The sequence below is a fragment of the Phaseolus vulgaris genome, chromosome 3 (assembly GCF_000499845.2).
Source record: "Phaseolus vulgaris cultivar G19833 chromosome 3, P. vulgaris v2.0, whole genome shotgun sequence".
NCBI lineage: Eukaryota > Viridiplantae > Streptophyta > Magnoliopsida > Fabales > Fabaceae > Phaseolus > Phaseolus vulgaris.
In genome coordinates, this window is record NC_023757.2 from 4955844 (window position 1) to 4978731 (window position 22888).

Sequence of the window (22888 nt, forward strand, 5' to 3'; positions counted from 1 at the left end):
TGAGATCAAACGTGAGATGTTACTAATGGAGTAGCAGAAAAAGAATTTAATCTAATAGAATGTTACTAACGGTTAGAAGAAGAATTAAATTCATGATGTCTTCTTGAAAGGGTAAAAAATAAATGTCTTTATAGCAAAAGATATTTATTAAAAAATAGAAAAAACATAATTCTAATCAAATAATTCTGTAAAACCAGAGGAAGGAAAAAAAGAAACATTCATGTCAGAGATAATACTTAAAACAAACTAACTACAATAAATCAATAGGATTATTGGAAAAGATTTGAACTTAAATGCAGGGTACCCGAAGGTAACCTTTCAAAAAGTGGCGTATGCCGCTTAATGTGACGCGAACACGGTATTCTTTAGTAAAAGGCGAAAGAATAATTCGCTATGTACTCATCACACGGCTCCGTGCCTTCCAATGCTGAAAACTCACTTTATTTATCTTATAATTCTTTATTTACTCTGAACAGACTCTTCAATGTGGGCTTAGTAAGAAACACAGACAAAAACACTGAACTCCTCCTTTATGTTGTGTGACTTCTGTGGGTGTCTTGTTGTGAAGCACTGAAAGTCCTCTCTTACTCTCACTGCTTCTGAAATTGCACTCAATCTGCTTCCAATTTTAAGTCCCTTAGGTTATATCCAATGAATGTTACTCAATTTTCAAAAAAATTTGGTCATTCATAGATACAGTCTTGTTTTTTATGTTTCTATACATGAAGGTACTGATGCCATATCCATTTTCACAGATGTAAGAAGTCCTAATTATATTATTATTATGTTAAAAAGTTTTAGTGCTTTGAACATTTCATGCAATGAGGTAAACACTTTTGCAGTATTATAGTTTTAGCAGTGACATTGATGAGCCATCAAGCACAAAGGTAAGTTCCATTTGCTGCTAATTTTCTGTCTAAGGTTCAAATCCTGGGTCCAAAAAATGTTCTCAATGTAAACACCTACTGCTTAACAATTTGATATTTTGGGAAAAATGTTCCCTAAGAGTTCTGTATATCTTATTAAAATTATTCCAGAGTTGATTTTTTTCTATAACTTTGTAAAAGTTAGTGAAACTAATAATTCTATAGATAAATTGATAATACTAGATGTAGGATCGAAAGATCTAAATCAATATAAATATATTTCTATTTTCTTTCCTGACTTATTTTTTTACAGTATTGTTGCACCAACTTTTCAATCAATTTTGATTTCACTTCTAATTACATTTTTCTTTAAATATTAAAGAAAGTAAATTTTTGATAAAAAGTTTTAAAAACTAATTCACTATCTCATCTTGTGCCAAGGCTTCCCCCAATGCCTAGTTTTGATGCATCAAACATTAACTCAAACATAAATGTTGAATCTGGAAGCTAAATAATAGGTTTAGTGGCCAGAGTCTTCTTCATGCAATCAAATGCCTCTTTACATTTCTTTCCAAACTCAACTATGGAATCTATTTGGCTAAAGTCCTAAATGAATATGCAATAAAAACAATGTCCAAGAAAATATCCAAGTTCTCACATATAATTAGAAGGATCTACCTTTATGCCCTTCCTAGAGATAATGTGGCCTTAGACTGTATCATGCTCTGCCATAAAATGACACTTTTCATAGTATAGAATAAGGTTAGTCTCAATGCAGCTATCAAGCACTTTACTCAAGCTATCTAAGCATGTATTAAAGGAGGAGCCATAAACTCAAATTATCCATAAAAGCATCTTTGCAATGCTAAAATAAACCAACAAAAATACTTATCATGCATCTCTAAAAAGTCCTAAGAGTATTGCAGAAACTCTCCTATTGTGTGCATCCTAGTAAGAATCAACATGTCATTCTCACTCTTTACCATTATTAACCTGAATTTCTTTAGTACTACTATGAGATATGTTACGTCTCCTTCATATTTATGTAATTAATATTTAATTTTAAAAGCATAATATTATAAACATATTATTGACTTAACATTTCTTAACTTCATATCTTGTTAGACGCAAGAGTTCCTTCTATTCTAAGAGACAATGACATGTTACAAATTAGTTTCATCTAACTAAATAGAAGAAAGTACATGTTACTGTAGCTTTGTGTGGTGAGTCAGATGTAAGCACATTCATGTGAACTCTTCGTCTTATGGAATATTTGGCCTACTAAATGATTAGAGCTAAATCTACATTTTTTTGCATTAAATCTACATACTTTATGGAGAAATTTATTAATAATATGCCTACCAAGTATTTTTCTGCATTTGTTAAACCAACATTCATTTCGTCATTAGAATATTTCATATTGTCCTTGTATATATTTTATATCGTTGCATTTGTATAAGAATTTCATTCACAAATATACATATTTACATATATTTATACAGTTATATATATATATAGACGTACATATAATTTGATTACATTTTTCCTAAGAAAATTAATCCAGTGATATAGTAATTAACATGGTGGTGGTTATCTAGACAATAAAAGTAACTCTAATAGTTCATGCAATAGGAATGGTGGTGGTTCCATTTAACAATTAACAATGTTATTAAAAATGATACTTGTCTTATGAAGGTGTTCACGCTCCACTGAAATTCAGGAAATGCAGCATGAACAACTTCAGTGAGAACATATGTGAAAGCCATTTATGTATATTTATGAAAGTTTTTCTAATTGTTATTATGAAGAAAAGACAATAAACATTAAAAAAACAAGAATAAATATGACAAATAGTTTATATGACAAAAATAATACTAATACAAGGTCAAATGTACTTTCTAATTCACCTAATAAAAAAGATACATTATCTTCGTAATTAGGAGGATAAATAAGTTCCATAGACATAAATATAAATAAAGTTATCTCACTTTGTTCAAATTTACTTCTTTCGAAGTCAAGTTTACCGATAATTATAAATCAAACAAAAGACTAACTTTACAAGAACTTAATTTAAAACTTAAATAATATACAAAATTCAATATAAATATATATATATCATAACAATATAACTAAATAAATTGATAACAACCCTGAAGAAGGGGAATTTGATTGAAAAAATTTTGAACTTACATGCAGGGCACCCAAAGGTAACCCTTGCAAAAATAGGCGTATGCCGCTTATTGTGACGCGAACACGGTATTCTTTAGTAAAAGGCGAAAGAATAATTCGCTATGTACTCATCACACGGCTCCGTGCTTATACTTCAGGAATACTCACTTTATTTATATTATAATTTTTTATTTCGGGTAAACAGACTCTTCAATGTGGGCTTAGTAAGAGAAACATACACAAAAGCACTGAACTCTCCTCCCTTCATGTTGTGTCACTTCTGTGAGTGTCTCAAAGTCCTCCCTTACTCAATCTGACACTGCTTCACCACTTGCACTCAATAAGCTATGCCACCAAACGTTTTCCTCTCTCCCATTCACTTGTATATTCATTCCTTTTGCCAATTATATAAAATTATTGAATTGAAAATTCTGATCCCAGAATAAGACAAAAGCTGTACCGAACCTGGTACATGCAAAACAGCTACAACAGCTGCAAACACTCCACACTCAACCAAAAATCTGCAGCAGCTTGAAACCAAAATCCATGCACTGGAACATATTCTCTATGCAAATAAAGGTGCAAACAACGAGATGCAGCAGTGCTAAAAGAAAGGGCACAGAACATGCAACTCAAAACTGAGAGTACCAAAATGTGCAGCAGCAATATTCATGCGAAAGCAACAAAGAACATAGGGGTTTCTGTAGTACTATGATGAAGAAAACCCTTCATTATTCAGATATGCATGATGCATCCTTTGGCAAGGATTATTTCTACAAAATATTATGGTCTCACATGCAGCAGGAATAGATACGTACTTGCTATGCCACGTGAAATGCACCTGCGACTCCTTCATCTTATGAGATTTTGCTTATATAAACTCTAAGAACACTTCATGTACTATGTAATTAGTGCTAAATCTACATAGTTTTTATTAGATATAATTTTATTAGTAATATATTTACCGATTATTTTTCTACGAACATTGAAATTTTTCTTGTCATTGTAACATTTCATATTATCCTTATTCTATTTATATATATATATATATAGAGATACAAACAGTTTATTTCATTACATTATTAAAAGAAGAAGACAATAAACACAAATGAAAATAAGATTAAATATTATAAATAATTTGTATGATACAAATAATATTAATATACACACAGATAAACTTCTCCATTCACGTGATAAAAAATGTAATTATCTTTGGAGTGATTAATTAGAACAAATGAGTTTCATCACCATATATGCACAAGATTATCTCATCTAGTTCAAATTTACTCATTTAAATTCTCAATGGAAGTCACCAACTACACTTAATTTAATTTTTTTGTTTAAATGAGTACCATGTTAGATGTAAGGTAAGAATAAAAATACTTTATTCAAGTCTAAATTATAAATCAAATAGAAGAATGACAATATGGACAGTCATCAACAAAGAAAATTATAGTTTTAACAATATACATATAATATATATCTCTCTTATCTGGATATTTTAGAATTAGGATATCTAAGTTCTTTCTCTTCTCTTTCCTTTTAAGAGTATGGTTATATATTTATATTTAATTGTAAACTTTTATTTGTAGTAAAAAATCATTATTCTCTCGTCTTTTAAAAGTATGGTTATATATTTAATATTAACATACAAAAAATCAGTCTTCTTTTTCTTTTAGGAGTGTGATTATATATTTAGTTGTAACATCCTTTTTCTTATAGCCAAAAAGTCAGCCTTAAATGAATTAAAGTTTTGATAATTAATTGGTAAAAAGATAATAAAAGCTCCACATAATTCTAAAATTGCAATTAGGAAAATAAAAGAGAAGAAAAATAAATTAATTTTTTTTCTTTCAACATTTCTAAAATAGGACCAGAGAAAAATGAAACATTCTTGTCAGAGCTATACTCCAAAACATAGTACCACATTGAAATACAAGATTATTGAAATAAATTTGAACTGAAATGCAGGGTACCCAAAGGCATCCTTTCAAAAAGTGGCGTATGCCGCTTAATGTGACGCGAACACGGTATTCTTTAGTAAAAGGCGAAAGAATAATTCGCTATGTACTCATCACACGGCTCCGTGCTTTTCAACATTGAAAACTCACTTTATTTATATTGTAATTGTTCATTTACTTTTAGCAGACTCTTCAATGTGGGCCTATAAGAGACACAGATAAAAGCACTCAAAGTCCTCTCTTAATCTGTTTCAGAAGTTGCGCTCAATCTGCTTTGCATGCATATGGATATTTTTTATGCTTCTATACATGAAGGTATGAATGTCATATCCATTTTCACATAAATGGAAGAAGTCCTAATTATTATTATTATTATTAAAAGTTTAAGTGTTTTGAACATTTCATGCAGTGAGGTAAACACTTTGTAGTATTATAGTTTTAGCAGTGACATTCATAAGCCATCAAACACAAATATAAGTTCCATTTGCTGCTCATTTTCTGTATAGGGTTCAAATCCTGGATCCAAAAAATGTTCTCGAAATAACACCACTGCCTAAGAATTTATATATTGTAGAATAATTTGGTATATAAACACTTCTTTTTTATAAAACAGAACTAAAAAAAAAATAGATGTATAGTTGGAACTATTTAAATCGAAATCGTGATTAATTAAATAATATAATTTAAAATATAGTAAGGGTTGAATTAACCTAAATACTTGTCCAACATAAATTAACTGCAAATTCAAAAAATTTAGATAAACACAAAGGGGTTTGTAGTAATCTTTTATAATTAAAAAAAATAGAATTCAAAATTTAAATAAAAATAATAATTCAAAGAAAAACATATCAAAACAATTGATTCAATCATTAGTTAACAGAATAGCAAATCTTTAATTTTTTAATAATTTTGAATTAAATATCAAGCATCAATTAATTCTTGAAAATTACAAGAGATTAAATAACTCTATGAATCCTAATGTTTTGTTCTTGAAATTAAGCAAACTTTATTTGTTAAGAACAAAATACAAATTGAATTAAACAAACACCCATTTCTCATATCAAAACCCAGGTTTCAAGAAATTAAGGAAAATAGAGCTTTAACATCAAAACTTCAAGAATAATTGTGAATTACACTAGAGAATGGAGATTTTAGCTTTCCATGAACGATGAAGTATAAAATTCAACATTGTGAAGGAGAAGATGAAAACATAAAAGAGAAAAAAAAGAAGATAAAAAGAATTAACAGATAACATTGTCAATCTACTGTTCTAGATATTAACAAATAAGTCAATTGGCTTAAAATACAAAATTAAATAACAATTATAAATAAAGTCCAAATAATATGTTTACCCACTATTTTTTGTAGAGTTTAGTATATAATGGGTTATGGCATTAGTAGTCTGAATGATAAAAAAATAACTCTAAAAGGTCTTATTATAAAAATGGTGATGCTTGTAAAAGTTACTATATTATTTTAAATATTCACATAGCTCAGAAATGCATAAACTATTATAGTGGAGAATTATCCAACATATGTAAAAGTTATTTATGTGTATTATGAAGGTTTCTTTATCTTTAACTTTTTGTTAAAAGGAAAAGACAATAAACACGAAAGAAAATAAGATCAAACAAATATTATAAATAATCTTTTATACAAATAATATTAATATATAATTAAATGACGTTTTTTAATTTACGTAATAAAAAATTTAAATTTTCTTTGTAGCGATTAATTAGAATAAATGAGTTTCATAACCATATCTGCACAAATTTATATCATTGGTTTAAATTTATTCATTTAAATTCTCAGTGTAAGTCACCAACTATATTTAATTTATTTTTTTAAAATAAGTATCATGCAAGGTAAGACTAAAAATACTTTATTTAAGTCAAAATTATATAAATAAAATAAAAGTTATAAATCAAAACATTATGGACACATAGTGAACAAAGAAAATTATAGTTTTAAAAGTATCTCTTTCTCTTATCAGGATATTTGAGAATTAGGATATCTAGTAGTACTGCAAAGTTATATATTTAATTGTAAACTTTCATTTGTAGTAAAAAGTCATATACTCCTTTTTTTTGTGATTATATATTTAATTGTAAAGTCTTCCACATAATTTTAAAAATGTAATAGGATAACTCATTCTTGTTACTAATGGAATGATCTAATAATAATAGCCTAGAAAATAAAACATTAAACAAATAATTGAGTGCAAGAGGAAAAATTAATTAATTATCTATCAGTGAAAGAATGGTAAACTAATTCTCAACGTAAAATTAAAAATTGAGAACAAGCATGTAATGCAGGAACAGTCATACAACTTTGAACTTAACTGCAGGGTACCAAAAGGCAACCTTTCAAAAAGTGGCGTATGCCGCTTGATGTGAAGAGTCCACGGTATTCTTTAGTAAAAGGCGAAAGAATAATTCGCTTTGTACTCATCACACGGCTCCGTGCTTTAACACAAAGAAAACTCACTTTATTTATAGTCTAATGGCTCATTTCCGCTTAACAGACTATTCAATGTGGACTTCAGCCCTTGCACTCCCTTAGGCTTATATTATATCCAGTGGTTAATGAGAGATGGAGGAAATCCTAATTGTTATTATTATGTTAAAAAGTTTTAGTGCTTTGAACATTTCACGCAATGAGGTAATATAGCATAATAACAAATTTATATAACACTAAATAATTAAAAAAAAAAATATAAAAAAATATAATTATGTATTTTATAATATATATCATTTATAATAACGAAAATTATTTTAATTTTTTAAAAAATTATCCTCAAATGTAATTTTTTTTCACATAAAAGAATTTATTACTTACATAATTACATATAATATCTCACTACTATCATTTTGAATCTTTATCTAAGAAAATATTTTTTTACTTTATTCTTTGACCAAAAGAAGAACTAAATAAAAATAATGGTTTATCCCAACACTCCATGAATGCTAAGAAAAAAAAACATTTCCACAAAATAACTAATATTGAAAGAAAATTAACATTAAATTATAATTTATTTAAATAATATATAATGGACATTTTCTCATTTTGTGTTTATAGTTCATATTCATATTTACATTTAATTATATTTTAAATTATAATATTTTTAATTCAAAAAAATTAAATCAACACAAAGGGTTTTTTTGTGATTTTTTACAATTAAAAAGTTAATTCAAAATAAAAAAAAATATAATAATTCAATAAAAAAAACATCCATCTCTAGTTCTTCCATAATTGATTCAATCATTAGTTAACAAACAACAAATCCTTAATCTTTTAACAAATTTGAATTAAATATTAAGCATCAATTAATTCTTAAAAATCACATACAAAGATTAAATATCTTGTATGGATGATAATCTCTTATTCTTGAGATTAAGCAAACTTTATTTGTTGAAAACAAAATACAAATTGAATTAAACAAACAATCTTTTTTCACATCAAAACACATGTTTCAAGAAATTAAGGAAAATCAAGCTTGCGAGATGAAAATAGAATAAAATTAACATCAAAACTTCAAGAATAATTGTGAATTACATTATAGATCAATCTTTAATCTTAGCTTTCAATGGAGGGTGAAGTATAAATAACAATCATAAGTAAATAAGTAAAGTCCAAATAAGTTCAATGAGATGAATTTTAATTAAAATAATGAATTTAACTATAGAAAAATTAAGAAAAAAATACAATGCAAATACAATTAACATAATTATCAAGATATCTAAAATTTACAACCAGAATACAACATCCAATTAATCAAAAAGTAAAAAAAAAAAAAAAATATTATAAATGATATTCACCACAATCTAACAAACAAGAGAGTTAATTAAGTTAAAAGGTTAATAAAAGATAATTGAATTTTCACAAAAATACTCTTTAACTCTCATGTTTAAATGTGTACATATTACTTTAAAACACTCAAATAAGCACACACTACAGTAAGTTTGACAATACTCAACATCCACAACAGAAACACATACAAAGAATAATCAAGAGGACTTTTTACAAGATGTGATGGGGGCAAGATAAAGGTAGAGAGATAATCAGAAGATAAACTTAAACCCAATAAATTATATGAGAAATTGAAAATAAATTCAAATAGATCTCAATATCACAATTATACTCCTCTCTATTTTTTAAAATCTTAAATGTTATTATTTTTACCACTTTCCTTTTATTTCTTACAATTATAGATCTATTTATAATTATATAAATTTTACAATTATAAATCTATTTACTATTATTATATAAATTATAGTAGGTTTAACTTTTTGTACTTAACCAAAAAAAAATAGAAGGGAATCAGTACATTCTAATTATTAATCATTCATAATAAATAAACACAATTATTTATAGATAAACAGTTAGTTAATTATTATATAAAATAAAACAGTTAGTTAATTATTATATAAAATAAAACTAATGGGTACATTGAAAAAATTTTGAACTTGACTGCAGGGCACCGAAGGTAACCCTTCCAAAAAGTGGCGTATGCCGCTTGATGTGACGAGAACACGGTATTCTTTAGTAAAAGGCGAAAGAATAATTCGCTATGTACTCATCACACGGCTCCGTGATTTTTCCTTTGCAATACTGACTTGATTTATATTATATTGTTCATTTCCGTTTAGCAGACTCTTCGATGTGGGCTTAGTAAGAAACACAACACAAAGCACTGAACTCCTCCCTTCACGTTCTGTCACTCTTTCTGTGAAGGACTCAAAGTTCTTCCTTTGTCAATCTCACACTGCTTCATCAGTGCACTCAATCTGGTCCCAGTTTTAACTCCTTAGGGTTATATCCAATGGTTGTTAGTCTATCAATTTACAAAAAGTTTTGGTCACCATTGGATGCATGTATACAGTTTTGTTTTGGTCATATCTACTTTCACAGATGGAGGAAGTTCTAATTATTATTATTATTATTATTATTATTATTATTAGTGACATTCAAGAGCTATCAAGTAAAAAGGTAAGTTCCATTTACTGCTAATTTTCTGTTTAGGTTCAAATCCTGGATCCAAAAACGTTCTCAGAGTAACACCCCCTGCTTAACAATTTTATATTTTGAAGAATAATTGAGTATATAGTGTGGGACTTTTAAGCACATAACAGTTTAAATTTAACAATTGAAAATAAGAATGAAATTGATTGTATATATCAAAGCTCCGGTCTAAATTTACTTTTCTTTCAAAATTTTAAGCATTTTTCTCTTTCTTTTATTATGACTAATAATAAAATAACTTGTTTATTATTTAAATTATTTAAAAAAAATATATGTTAAATAAATAATATATTGTAAATAGTTTAATTGATTAAATTATAGAAATTTATAATTTTATATAGTATAAGTATAGTTATACTATATAATGAGATGTGAAAGGGGTAGTGACAGACCATTTAAGTTAACTTGATTTTTGTTTCGTATTTAATTGTTTTTGGAATATGGAAGGATAAAGAGTTTCATAATATTGAAACCTTCTTACATTGAGATATGATTTGGTTAATGATGTTATAAAGCAAGAGTTGTCCTATTATAGATATTTGTTACCATTAAGGACTACACCAACAATAATTTGGAGATTTGCTACCACTGAGGAATACAATAACTTGAAATCTATAATCTTCCAAAAGAGATTGACATATTTAAGGAAAATAAATTTTTTGTTTAAAATAATTGTTAAGATAAAAGATTTTGCTTCAAATTTTTGTATATGATATGTTGAGAGATTATTTGTGATGAATATTCAATTGCTGTTTTTGTCAAGAAATATAGAAAAAAAAATTAAGGATGTAAGTTTTATTTATTACTGTGTTGTATGGGTCGGATTTATTATATCAATGAAGAATTATTTGCCATTTATTGTATTTTAAAGTTTATATAAGGTATCATCTTATTATAATTTATTTAATATTTTTTAAATGAGAGAAATTTAATTCTAACAACTAAAATTTAAATCTCTCTTTTTATCTTTGAATGTATAAGTATCCAAACGTAATAATATATTATCATTTTAGTCAGGGGTATCATAACCTATATTTTGGATCAAGATAATCTATAAATAATACAAATAGAACTCACTCACAAGGTAACTTTGGACACATGTCATTCAAAGAAAAATCAACCAAAAAAATTTTTAAAAAAATATTTACTAAATGGAGAAAGATCTGAACCAAGACACCAATGAAAGCATGACAAATGACATCATCTTACAAAGCAACGTTCTAGGATATAAACGCCCTTGCCCTGAACCTCTTCACTTTCTATTTCTCCAAAACCTTTCTCTTCTCCATTCCCTCCAAAAATATCTGTTTTCTCTCCTCAACTTTCACCGATTTGGCCACTGCACACGTTCTGGTCATTGCCTTACCAGCAATTGAGATATCTTCTTTTAGGGTTGTTTCTTATGGTGCGATTTTTGAATTTGAAAATGGCTTTATGAGGTTTATGAGGTTATATAAGTTCTCATAAATTGAAAAACCTTCATTTCTCATTTCGTCTTTCATTATTCCGAATAAAATGTTAGCCTTTTATCATTCCTTTTCATTTTTTTAGTTATTTGTTCTTTTCATTTGACATCGCATGAGGGAATCTTTATACCGTTTCTAAGGTTGAATTCGTGTTCTAGGGTTGTAAGCATGTGTTCATTTCATTTCTCTTTATTTTTGTCTTTCTTTGATTTGTTCATTTCATCAACTTTTTCAGTGTATTCTACCACCTTTTTGTTGAGTTTGTGTTACCGGTTTGTAAGCATGTGTTCATCTCATCCAACTTATTTAGTGTGTTTGTTTTTCATCATTACTCTTGAGTTCAAATATGGCAAACAGTTCCTCCATGCATTCAAACAGGTCCTGCAATATTCGATTCCCCTTTTTCTATTCTATTAGTTTTCTTTCTGACACGCAAAAGCTTTCTTCAATTTTTTTTTTGTTTTTTGTTCTCTGTTTCTCAATATTTTTTTTGTCTTTGGTTCTCTTTTTCTGATAAAAAAAGCTTTCTTTCTAACATGCAAAAACTTTCTTAAATTTATTTATGTTTTTGTTCTCTATTCTCTATATCAAAGTTTTCTCTGTCATTCTTTCATTTTTTGTTTGTCAATATGTTTTCTCATGCTTTTTCTCACTTTTTTCTTGGTATTTGGTTCTCTGTTTCTAATAAAAAAAAACTTTCTTTCTCACATGCAAAAGCTTTCTTCAAAAAATTTGTTTTTTGTTCTCTATTTTTTTATCAAAGTTGCAAACTTTGATCTTCTCTACTATCCTTTCATTTTTTGTTTGTCAATATGTTTTCTCATGTTTTTTCTCAATATTTTTTGGTCTTTGGTTCTCTATTTCTGATAAAAAAAAAAACTTTCTTTCTAACATGCAAAAGCTTTTTTAAATTTGTTTCTGTTTTTGTTCTCTGTTTTTTTATCAAAGTTTCAAACTTTGATCTTCTTTGCCATCCTTTCAATTTTTTGTCTGTTAATATGTTTTCTCATGTTTTTTCTCACTTTTTTTTGGTCTTTGGTTCTTTGTTTCTGATTAAAAAGTTTTCTTTCTCACATGCAAAAGCTTTCTTAAATTTCTTCTTGTTTTTGTTCTCTGCTTTTTTTTATCCAAGTTGCAAACTTTGATCTTCTTCGCCATCATTTCATGCTTTTTCTCAAATTTTTTTAGTCTTTGGTTCTCTGTTTCTGATCAAAGGTAATTTCTTTTTGAATTTGAATTGTCCATTGATATTGGTTTTGACATTTGTCATATTGGTTACTGCTTATATTTAGATATTGGTTTATTAGACTTTATTGTGATGACTGCATTTGAAGAAGAACAGTATGAAGATCAGTTTGAAGAACATGCCCACGCTGTTGCTTATTGTGTAGGCTGCATTTGAAGATCAATGTGTAGGATCAAAGAACTTTCAAATGTAGGATTCATACAAGGATCAAAAAATTCTGTAATTATTTTTTATACTCTGATGAAAGAAGTCTATATCAATGTAAAATCAATTTATTTGATTGTGTAAAAAGACATTTTGTATACTTTGATGAAAGAAATCTATATGAATATAAAATCAAATTTGGATGTAAACTGTTTAGATTAGATTCTATGTCATTTCATTTTTGTGTGTATAGATATGAATATTTTGAGATTGTTTGAAAACTATTTTCTATTGCATTGTGTTTTGGAAACCACAACATGTTAATAATGTAACATTACATTTAGATGATATAAAAATAAAAATATAATGACATTGATTTTCATTCAATATTATTTAAATCATTTTATGAACATTGAATAAATTAGAAGGCCTAAGAATTAATGAATAATAAATAGTAGTATAACAACACGGGTATTCTATAAAAAAAATGACACCTAATAAAAATAAGTAAAAGAAATAATAAAGAAATTTCAGTAAATTTTTTTTTTTACCAAATGTGCAAAATCTGAAGGAAGGAACTAATTAAACTTTGACAAATGGCGTAACCACATGAAGCCACGTAGCGCTCATATAAAGGTTCATTCCTTCCACTCTCTTCATTTTCGTTTCATAAACCCTAACCCTATGCATTCCCTCCAAAACTTGCTCTCACGTTTTTCTCCTCTGTTATGCTTATTTTCACGTTTTTCTCATTTCTTCTTTTTCTTTTTTGAAGAACAGGTTATTCTCTATCATTTATTTTCTACATTGCTTGCTTTTATTTTTTCTGCAGATTATCTTCATCTGTTTGTTAAGTAGAAATTTAATTTTTTGGGTTTTTTTTATCAGTTACTTTTATCATTTATGTCGATTCTTTTAATTTTTTTATCGGTTTGTTTCCTCCATTGTTGCTTCTATGTTTGTTACGTTTTTTGCAACATAAAAATGATTTATTTTTTGGTTTTCTTATAAAGAATTGATTGTTTTTTATGTTTCTATTGATATAAGAGATGGTGCAGCTGCTAAATTTGTGAAACCTAAATAGAATAGAGAAGAGAACTTGAGAGAGAAGAGAGAAAAAGTGAGAGAGAGGAGTGATCATGAGAAGGAATGAAGAGATTGAGAGGGGTGCTTAAATAGTGATTAATGATAGCTAATAATAATAATATAGAAATAATTATTGTTTATAAATAAATTAATAAACAATAACAATAACAAAAGTTATAATATGTCATTTATTACAATATTAACAAATTAAATATATTATCCACAAAATTCTTTTAAATATATTTATAATAAATTAAAATTAAAAATAAAATTAAATATTAAAAAAAATTACGTAAGATTTAAACTATATTATAAAAGTAAAATAAAAAATTAATGTTGGAAGTGAAATCTGAAAAAAAAATAAAAGTAAAATTATAAAACAGTTATTTTATGTATATTACATTACATGGGCAGAACAAATATCATAAAGAAAACGATAAATAAATAGTGTAATAAACATAAACATAATAAATTAAAAATTAAAAACATCCGAATTAAATTAATAAATAAATTACACATTACAATTTTTTTTTGAATTACATACTGTCTCAATTTCTACTTACAACAATAATAAAAAAAATCATACTATCTCAATTTCTATTTATAACAATAAAAAAAAAACTTCATGTCTTCAACGCGGCAAACTCCAGCAAAATCCTGTTGTAAGTGAAATTTGAAAAACAACTTTAATATCATATAACACTCATTTTATGTATATTACATGTGCAAAACAAATACGGTAAAGAAAACCATAAATAAAACAGTATAATAAACATAAACATAACAGTAAAAATAAATATCCAAAGTCCTTAATATAAACATAAAACATAAAACTAAACATCCAAAAACATAAATATCCGAATAAAAAAACATAAAAATAAAAGTAAACATCCAAAGTTATAACCCTAATTTAACAAAAACATAAATTGTTCAAGTTTCTCGCACATGGAAACAATTAGTCTCATTGGCTTTTATAATAACAACGCATAATTAAAAGAACTCTGATATGCGATGAGGGTTTGTTAGAACACTCAAATATTATTTTATCGCCTTCCCGAAAAGAATGTGTTTGACAGAAGTTCTTCCAGTCAGGTCCAATCTTCACACTTTTTGCAGGTAAAGGTTTCCATGAAAGGCGATAAAATAATAGTATTTGACTATTTTGTTGAAGTCAAACGTCGTGAACCACTCACCAATGGTCATTTTCAACATTTCTCTGTAACATTATCTCTTCGTCAAACTCAATCAAGTTATCTGGTGGACCTGACTGGAAGAACTTCTATAGCACATTCCTCAGGTAGATAAGCCCATGAAGAACAATTTTTTTCTGACGAAGAGATAATGTTACAGAGAAATGTTGAAAATGACCATTGGTGAGTGGTTCACGACATTTAGCTTCAGCAAAATGGTCAGATACTATTATTTTATCGCCTTTCATGGAAACCTTTACCTGCAAAAAGTGTGAAGATTGGACCTGACCGGAAGAACTTCTCTCAAGCACATTCTTTTTGGAAAGGCGATAAAATAATATTTTAGTGTTCTAACAAGCCCTCATCGCACATCAGCGTTCTTTTGATTCAGATATTTATGTTTTTGGATGTTTAGTTTTATGTTTTATGTTTATATTAAGGACTTTGGATATTTATTTTTACTGTTATGTTTATGTTTATTATACTGTTTTATTTATGATTTTCTTTACCGTATTTGTTCTGCACATGTAATATACATAAAATAAGTGTTATATGATATTAAAGTTGTTTTTCAGATTTCACTTACTGATTTTGCTGGAGTTTGCTAAGCGGAAGACATGAAGTTTTTTTTTTATTGTTGTAAATAGAAATTGAGACAGTTTGTATTTTTTTTTTATTATTGTTGTAAATAGAAATTGAGACAGTATCTAATTCAAATTTTTTGTTGTAATCTGTAATTTATTTATTAATTTAATTCAGATGTTTTTTATTTTTAATTTTTAATTTATTATGTTTATGTTTATTACACTCTTTAATTATGGTTTTCTTTATGATATTTGTTATGTCCGTGTAATGTAATATACACAAAATAACTGTTTTATAATTTCACTTTTATTTTTTTCCAGATTTCACGTACAACATTAATTTTTTATTTTTATTTTATATTATAGTTTAAATCTTACGTAATATTTTTTTAATATTTTTAATATTTTATTTATTATAAATATATTTAAAAGAATTTTGTGGATAATATATTTATTTTGTTAATATTGTAATAAATGACCTATTATAATTTTTGTTATTGTTATTGTTTATTAATTTATTTATAAACAATAATTATTTCTATATTATTATTATTAGCTATCATTAATCACTATTTAAGCACCCCTCTCAATCTCTTCATTCCTTCTCATGATCACTCCTCTCTCTCACTTTCTCTCTTCTATCTCAAGTTCTCTCCTCTATTCTATTTAGGTTTCACAAATTTAGCAGCTGCAACATCTGCCCTCATCTCTTATATCAATAGAAACGCCAAAAGCAATAATTTTTTTTTATAATAAAACCAAAAAAGAAATATTTTTATGTTGCGAAAAACGTAACAAACATAAAAACAACAATGGAGGAAACAAACCGATAAAGAGATTAAAAGAATCAACATAAATGATAAAAGTAACGAACTTTGATAAAAAAAACCCAAAAAATTAAATTTATACTTAACAAACAGATGAAGAGAATCTGCAGAAAAAATAAAAGCAAGCAATGTAGAAAATAAATGATAGAGAATAACCTGTTCTTCAAAAAATAAAAAGAAAAAATGAGAAAAACGTGAAACATAAGCATAACAGAGGAGAAAAACATGAGAGAGTTTTGGAGGGAATGCAGAGAGCTAGGGTTTATGAAACAGAAATGAAGAGAGTGGAAGGAATGAACCTTTATATGAACACTACGTGACTTCATGTAATAACATCATTTGTAAAAGTTTCATTAGTTCCTTCCTTCAGATTTTGCACATGGTAAAAAATAAATTAGTATTTTTTACTGAAATTTCTTTATTATTTCTTTTACTTATTTTTATTAGGTGTCATTTCTTTTTATAGAATGATTTAGTATTTTACACGGCTAGTATTTTACAAACAGGAATGCCTATGGGGTTGGATAACCTCTATTAATCTAATAATACAAATCAATTAAATAAAAAATTTCCACCAATGATTATAATCATAATCATAGTTTATATTAAGCATATTACATGAGCATTTTAACTACAAAATTATGTGAATCTTACTTTTATTTTTTAATATACAATTTTGCATACGTGCATTTGTGGAACCTAACTAATATGAACTAAACCAATACATCTTGATCGTGTTAATTAGGTTTAGATTATGCAAAAATAGTTGGAGATTCCAAATAAATCTAAAAGATTATTCTATAATTGACATTGTTCCAAATTGGACAGAAACCAACCCTGAAGTCTCATCACTTTCGAAATTCTTTCATTGATTTAAATTTACTGAACCAACCAATAGAAAGAAAATAATTAAGAACAAGTGCTGCTAGCATTTTTTTATATTAATGTTATTTATAGATTGGCTTGTGATGATTACTATCTAGAAGTATATAGGAAGCATAATCATGTGAAGTAAAATAGAAGCAAAGCAAAATGAAGAAAGGATTGTGATGCTTATAAGGGTAAATGTAAATTGTTCATTGCTCCAACTGATCACTTTACTTAAAACAGATAAGGCAATAAAAAGAAAAAGGTTTGAAGTAAAAAAGAAAAGGCATAGATCTTCTGGGTTTGGTAGGATACTGAGAGCACGAGAATTGTGAAATGGCCCTATTGTCTGGTCCAAATCCATTGCAAGAAAAGCTGAAAAATGCCCTCTTTGACACCTTAGATATCTGACTATCGAATCGTGGTCAATGCTGCAGAAGTAGAAGAGTGTCAATAAGGAACCTTAAAAGTGACTAAAGTAAATATATAATGGCTTTGCACACATTCAACAATAAAACCATGTAAAGAGACAACTTATTATGCACCCACCTCAGGCTCGGTAGGTTTGCCTTCTTCAGCTTTTATGTTGTCCTCACCTGCATGATAGCATCAGCTTCTTTAGTAGTTCCAAGTATGAGTATGTTAGTATAAACCAAACAAAAGGAAACACAATCACGCTGTCATTTGAAGACACCACTCTTGAAATTGAGACTTGGATTTTTTTAAAAAGGTGCAATTTCACTTATTAACAATATGTAAAATTTTAAAAAATTATCAAAATAATAAGTTGTGTAAATGTGACACGAATTCGGTTGGAGTCAAGTTGTACCACTTTGGCACAACTTCAGTACAAAACTGAAGTAATAGAGACACAACTTGTCCATTTTGGTAATTTTTTAAGATTTTACTAATTACCTTGTGAAATTTAATGGTAAAAATCCAGTGACTTATGACCTACGTGATAATCTCTCAGAGAGTATGCAGTTTTATTTTTCTTTCTGTTCATCCTAAATTGATTTATTTTCCTAGACAGAGTGGGAGATACTGTTGCAATGATATTGTACAAGTGCACATCAACCACTTTTTGTCTCCAAGACATCATTATTGAGCAACATATGGTACAAAATATTGTTGCTTTCCCTTGGCAAAAGTCAAATGCATCTTATATCAAGTTTCAATACCTCCATCCTCTGGCAAATCAGAGGTCCACAATGTCAGGTTGTCTCTCAACAGCTGCATGATCAAAGTGCTGTCCTTGTATGACTCTTCACTCAGGGTGTCCAATTCTGCAATTGCCTCATCAAAAGCTTGTTTAGCCAAATGGCAGGCCCTGAAAGTAGCAGTAATGACATTCAGACAAGAGCTAGCAACAAATGCAATTCAATGGATCCATACAGAATGAGAGAGCCAATAACTTTACCTTTCAGGAGAGTTCATTATCTCGTAATAAAAGACAGAGAAATTGAGTGCAAGTCCAAGACGAATTGGATGTGTTGATGGAAGATCTGTGTTTGCAGTGGCTGAAGCAGCCTAATAATTAAAACATTTGTGAAAATCAAATGAAAGTATAATGTATAATATAAATAATTTATGAACTAGTTCATTGCTGAAATACAAGAGATAAAAGATGACCTCATATCCTTTCAGTGACTGCTCAGCTGCATCTTTCCTTTCTTGGTCAATCTTGAACTCAGCAAGATACCGAAAATAATCACCTTTCCTGGACCAAAAGAAGAATAAGGAAATCAAAATATCAAAGAAAAATGTGATAACAATAAGAGATGCTGTACAGCAGAATGCAAACAAATAAATCCAGACTCGTTCATTGCATTAGAGTCCCTAGAAAGCCAATCAAGCTAAGGGTGCAGCAAACAGTTCATCAGGGACAAAAAATAGGTCATCAAATCATCATATTCATACAGATTCTAAGCTTCCTAGATTAGTCCAGGTATCTTTTTTTAGACTTAAATCAGAAAAGACAATTGTAACAAGGGAAAAAGTACTCGTAAGAATATGGCGATGAAGATAATGACTCGAAATGGGAAAGGAATTGAATTAATCAAGTGCATAACAAGGAAGTGTAGCAGCATAACTCACATCTTATAGTAGAAAACACTAGCTTCTGCTGATGCAGAAGAAGGAATCAGGTGCTTGTCTATAATAGTGAGAATGTCACCACAAATTTTAGAGAGTTCATCCTCAACTTTTTGGCGGTAACTCTTGATCAGTTTGACATTGTGCTCATTACTCTTAGCCTCTTCCTTCTGCTCAATTGAGGACATTATGCGCCAGGAGGCCCTCCGTGCACCAATGACATTTTTGTATCCCACTGACAGGAGGTTCCTTTCTTCCACAGTTAGATCAAGATCAAGTTTTGCTACTTTCTTCATACACTCAACCATTTCTGCATAATAAGTATTAAGTTTCAGAAGGATATTATTACAAAAACTAGAACAATGATCAAAACACCATCTATATGCATTTAGAAATTCAAAGTACAGATTACTGGCATGCACTATGCTCTATGCAACAGCAATTACGCTCACATAATGTAGGTTCTGAGCATAAATCAGACTTTGTCTACCCGGTTTCAAAATAAGACAAAATTAACTAAATAAATTTGAAAACAGATTAATCTTCACCTAATCAGACAAGAAGATGACACTCTAAAGGTAAAAACTGAACCGGTTTTGCCTCTTGTCATCAAAAGGGTACCAATGCAAATAGGGTTTTCAAGTACAAATAGAAAAGGACGGCATTCTATTCTGAGTTGAAAGGTCTTCCCTCATTGGCCCCCATTACAGTTTGAATATTAGGGCCCATTTGATTACCTTTCCACCTTTTGATTTTAAAATCTATTTTCTAGAATAATTTCACCCACCAATTAATTATTCATCCAAAATTTTATCACTTTATGCAAATTATTTTCAAAATAAGTGTTCTAAGAAACAAAAACAATTTTGGGAGAAGTTACTCTACTTTTTCTTTTGCATTCTCTCATTTTACCTTTCCTTCAATCCTACACTCTTTTTTATGCCTTGGACCACCCTCCACCAACTATCTGAGTAACCTTATTCAGATGCATTTTGAAAACCAAAAACAATTTCTGAAAATAAAAACCAAACACGCCCTAGTCTTTCCGCCTCTTACTTTTGTCCTATCAAATCACCATATTTAACATATGAACATCTACCACAACATAAATCAACAAAAAGTGGGGGGGTTTCACACAGGGAAAACGATCTAACCCAGAAACTGATCCATAAAATAACTGAAAACCCACATCTCAAAATCAAATCTTTCGACTCTCCATCCACATTCCCAACCCAACAGAACCACGAAACCGCTCCAAAAAAACAGATCCATACCAATGCCAGCATCAAATCACGAACCCCATCAAGGAACCATAGAAAAACAGCGAATCAAAATAATAAAAAAAGAAAAAGAGAAAGAAAATCTCAGATTAAAAGCAAAGGGTGCAAAGACCTTCGTATCTCTCAGCCTGCTCGGCAAGTTTGGCCAAGTAAACCTGTGTGTCTCTCTCTTTCTCGGCAGCCATGGTGGTAGAGAGAGATCAGAAAGCGAGGAAAAGGACAAACACAGAAAAGGGGGCAAAGAAGAAGAAGGAGAAGAAGAAGAAGAGGGGAATGTTGGGTGATGCAAGGAAGAAGAAAAAAGAAGATGGAGATGTTATATAGTGGTTTTGGATGGAGCATGTTGTGGGGGTCAAAGGGAGACCGAAATCTCAACCGTTGGATCTCGTTGTTTGAAAGAGAAACCGCGCAAATCGTGAATGACTCACAGAGAAGATGCTTATCTGTGATTTTTGCTTATTATTTCATCTACCACTACTATGCACTTTCACTTTTCACTTCTAATTTTTTTTCATATTCTTTTTTTATCAATTTCATATCATTGCACTCTTTAATCTTTTCAGGCAAAATTCAATAAATGTCATAAATTTCTTTGTTGTAATAAAACAGTATCACAAATATAAATTAATTAGATTACTAAATGTTAATAATGACACATAAGTAAAACTATTCAAGTGATAAATTTGTTTATTTGAGTAATGTTTTTGGTTTTCTCTCTTTTACTCTTTTACCAACAATCCTCTTTTTTAGTATGAATTATAGTTTTACTCCATTTCACTTCTAATTCAGACAAAAAAAAAAATCATTATGAGATAGTGGGATCATCAAAATTAATGATCTTCAATGTAAATTTTGCATTATATTTTTGTATGATATACTATTTATGTATATGGATATGCGGATATTTTGTGAGGAAATGCAAGAAAATAAAATAATTCTCTCCTCGCATGTGAAGGAAGAAATGCATCGAAAGTCATATGAATGTCTTCTAGAATATCATATTACCCTTAACTTTTCTATGTCAAAACCCATGATGTTTTAAGAGCATTGTTTGATGGTGTTTTTTAATAAGCTTTGTTGAAGCATGGTGCATTAAGATCTAGTAATCAATTGTCCTTACCCACAAATTGATCACATTAGAGAAAAGAAAAGATACCATTTGTAAGTTATTTAAATGATCAAGATTATAAGTTATTTTTTAAAAGATAATTGATTATTCATACGTTATAATTGATTATTTTTTAAAGTATAATTTATTATCTTTGTCATAATTAATTATGTGTTTTTTTTAAAGTAATCAGTTATTCCTATATCATAATTGATTGATAATCAGTTATGAGTCTAAGTGATATTAAATGTTACTGTTTCGAATAAAAATTATTGTACAACTTTATTGAATGAACATATTAAATCTATTTAAAAATAAAAATTATGAACCTCAATATCAATACACATTTTAATAATGTTCATGAAAGAATTCTGTCTTGTAACATCAAATTAACGACTTTTGTAATTTAAATGATACATATTTTATTATACGATTATTATTATTTTCTAGGATATTATTATAATATTATATATTTTTTCTATTCATATTTTAATTACAAACAACTAATTAATATATATATATATATATTAATTTTAAACACAAGACAAATTAATAATCTTAAATTTTATTAATTAAAAAATAATAATTAATCAAATCATAACTTTCATAATTTTTTTTTTCACCGTCACTTTATTTACTTTAATTCAAATAATTTAATTTTTCTCATATTTACTTCCTATTTTAAACAAAATATTAGAAAAAGTGTTGTTAATATCTTTTTACTTATCTGTTACACTAATAATTACCTCAAAAGTCATGTTAAGTATTATTTTATGATTTATTGATAAGATATACTTATAGTATGTCTGTACCTATATATATATATATAAATATCTATATTTCTTTTAAATAAAACATATATAATAATAAAAATAAAAAATCTGATAAACTGTCACAAATAATTAAAATAAATTATAAATTTATACTTATAATATAAATATACGAATAATGATATTATTTATTCAAATTTTAATATTA

At 27.9% G+C, this 22888-nt stretch overlaps 1 protein-coding gene and 5 non-coding genes across 6 annotated transcripts; all 6 read right to left on the minus strand.

Moving 5' to 3' along the window:
- Positions 1–297: 297 nt before the first annotated feature.
- LOC137808859 (U5 spliceosomal RNA) lies at positions 298–412 on the minus strand. The gene has a single exon (XR_011080757.1). It is a non-coding gene; the product is annotated as a U5 spliceosomal RNA (small nuclear RNA).
- Positions 413–3060: 2648 nt separating this feature from the next.
- LOC137808861 (U5 spliceosomal RNA) lies at positions 3061–3176 on the minus strand. Its single transcript, XR_011080759.1, has one exon. It is a non-coding gene; the product is annotated as a U5 spliceosomal RNA (small nuclear RNA).
- Positions 3177–5004: 1828 nt separating this feature from the next.
- LOC137808860 (U5 spliceosomal RNA) lies at positions 5005–5119 on the minus strand. Its single transcript, XR_011080758.1, has one exon. It is a non-coding gene; the product is annotated as a U5 spliceosomal RNA (small nuclear RNA).
- A 2222-nt stretch (positions 5120–7341) lies between these two features.
- LOC137808857 (U5 spliceosomal RNA) lies at positions 7342–7456 on the minus strand. The gene has a single exon (XR_011080755.1). It is a non-coding gene; the product is annotated as a U5 spliceosomal RNA (small nuclear RNA).
- A 2014-nt stretch (positions 7457–9470) lies between these two features.
- Positions 9471–9585, minus strand: LOC137808858 (U5 spliceosomal RNA). Its single transcript, XR_011080756.1, has one exon. It is a non-coding gene; the product is annotated as a U5 spliceosomal RNA (small nuclear RNA).
- Positions 9586–17594: 8009 nt separating this feature from the next.
- LOC137806383 (14-3-3-like protein GF14 iota) lies at positions 17595–21099 on the minus strand. Its single transcript, XM_068606460.1, has 7 exons — positions 20915–21099; positions 19526–19832; positions 19061–19148; positions 18849–18958; positions 18610–18758; positions 17978–18024; positions 17595–17859 (listed from the first exon to the last, which is right to left on the minus strand). The coding sequence occupies exons 1-7, from the start codon at positions 20985–20987 to the stop codon at positions 17854–17856; spliced, it is 780 nt and encodes a 259-aa protein (XP_068462561.1). The 5' UTR covers positions 20988–21099; the 3' UTR covers positions 17595–17853.
- Positions 21100–22888: the final 1789 nt, after the last annotated feature.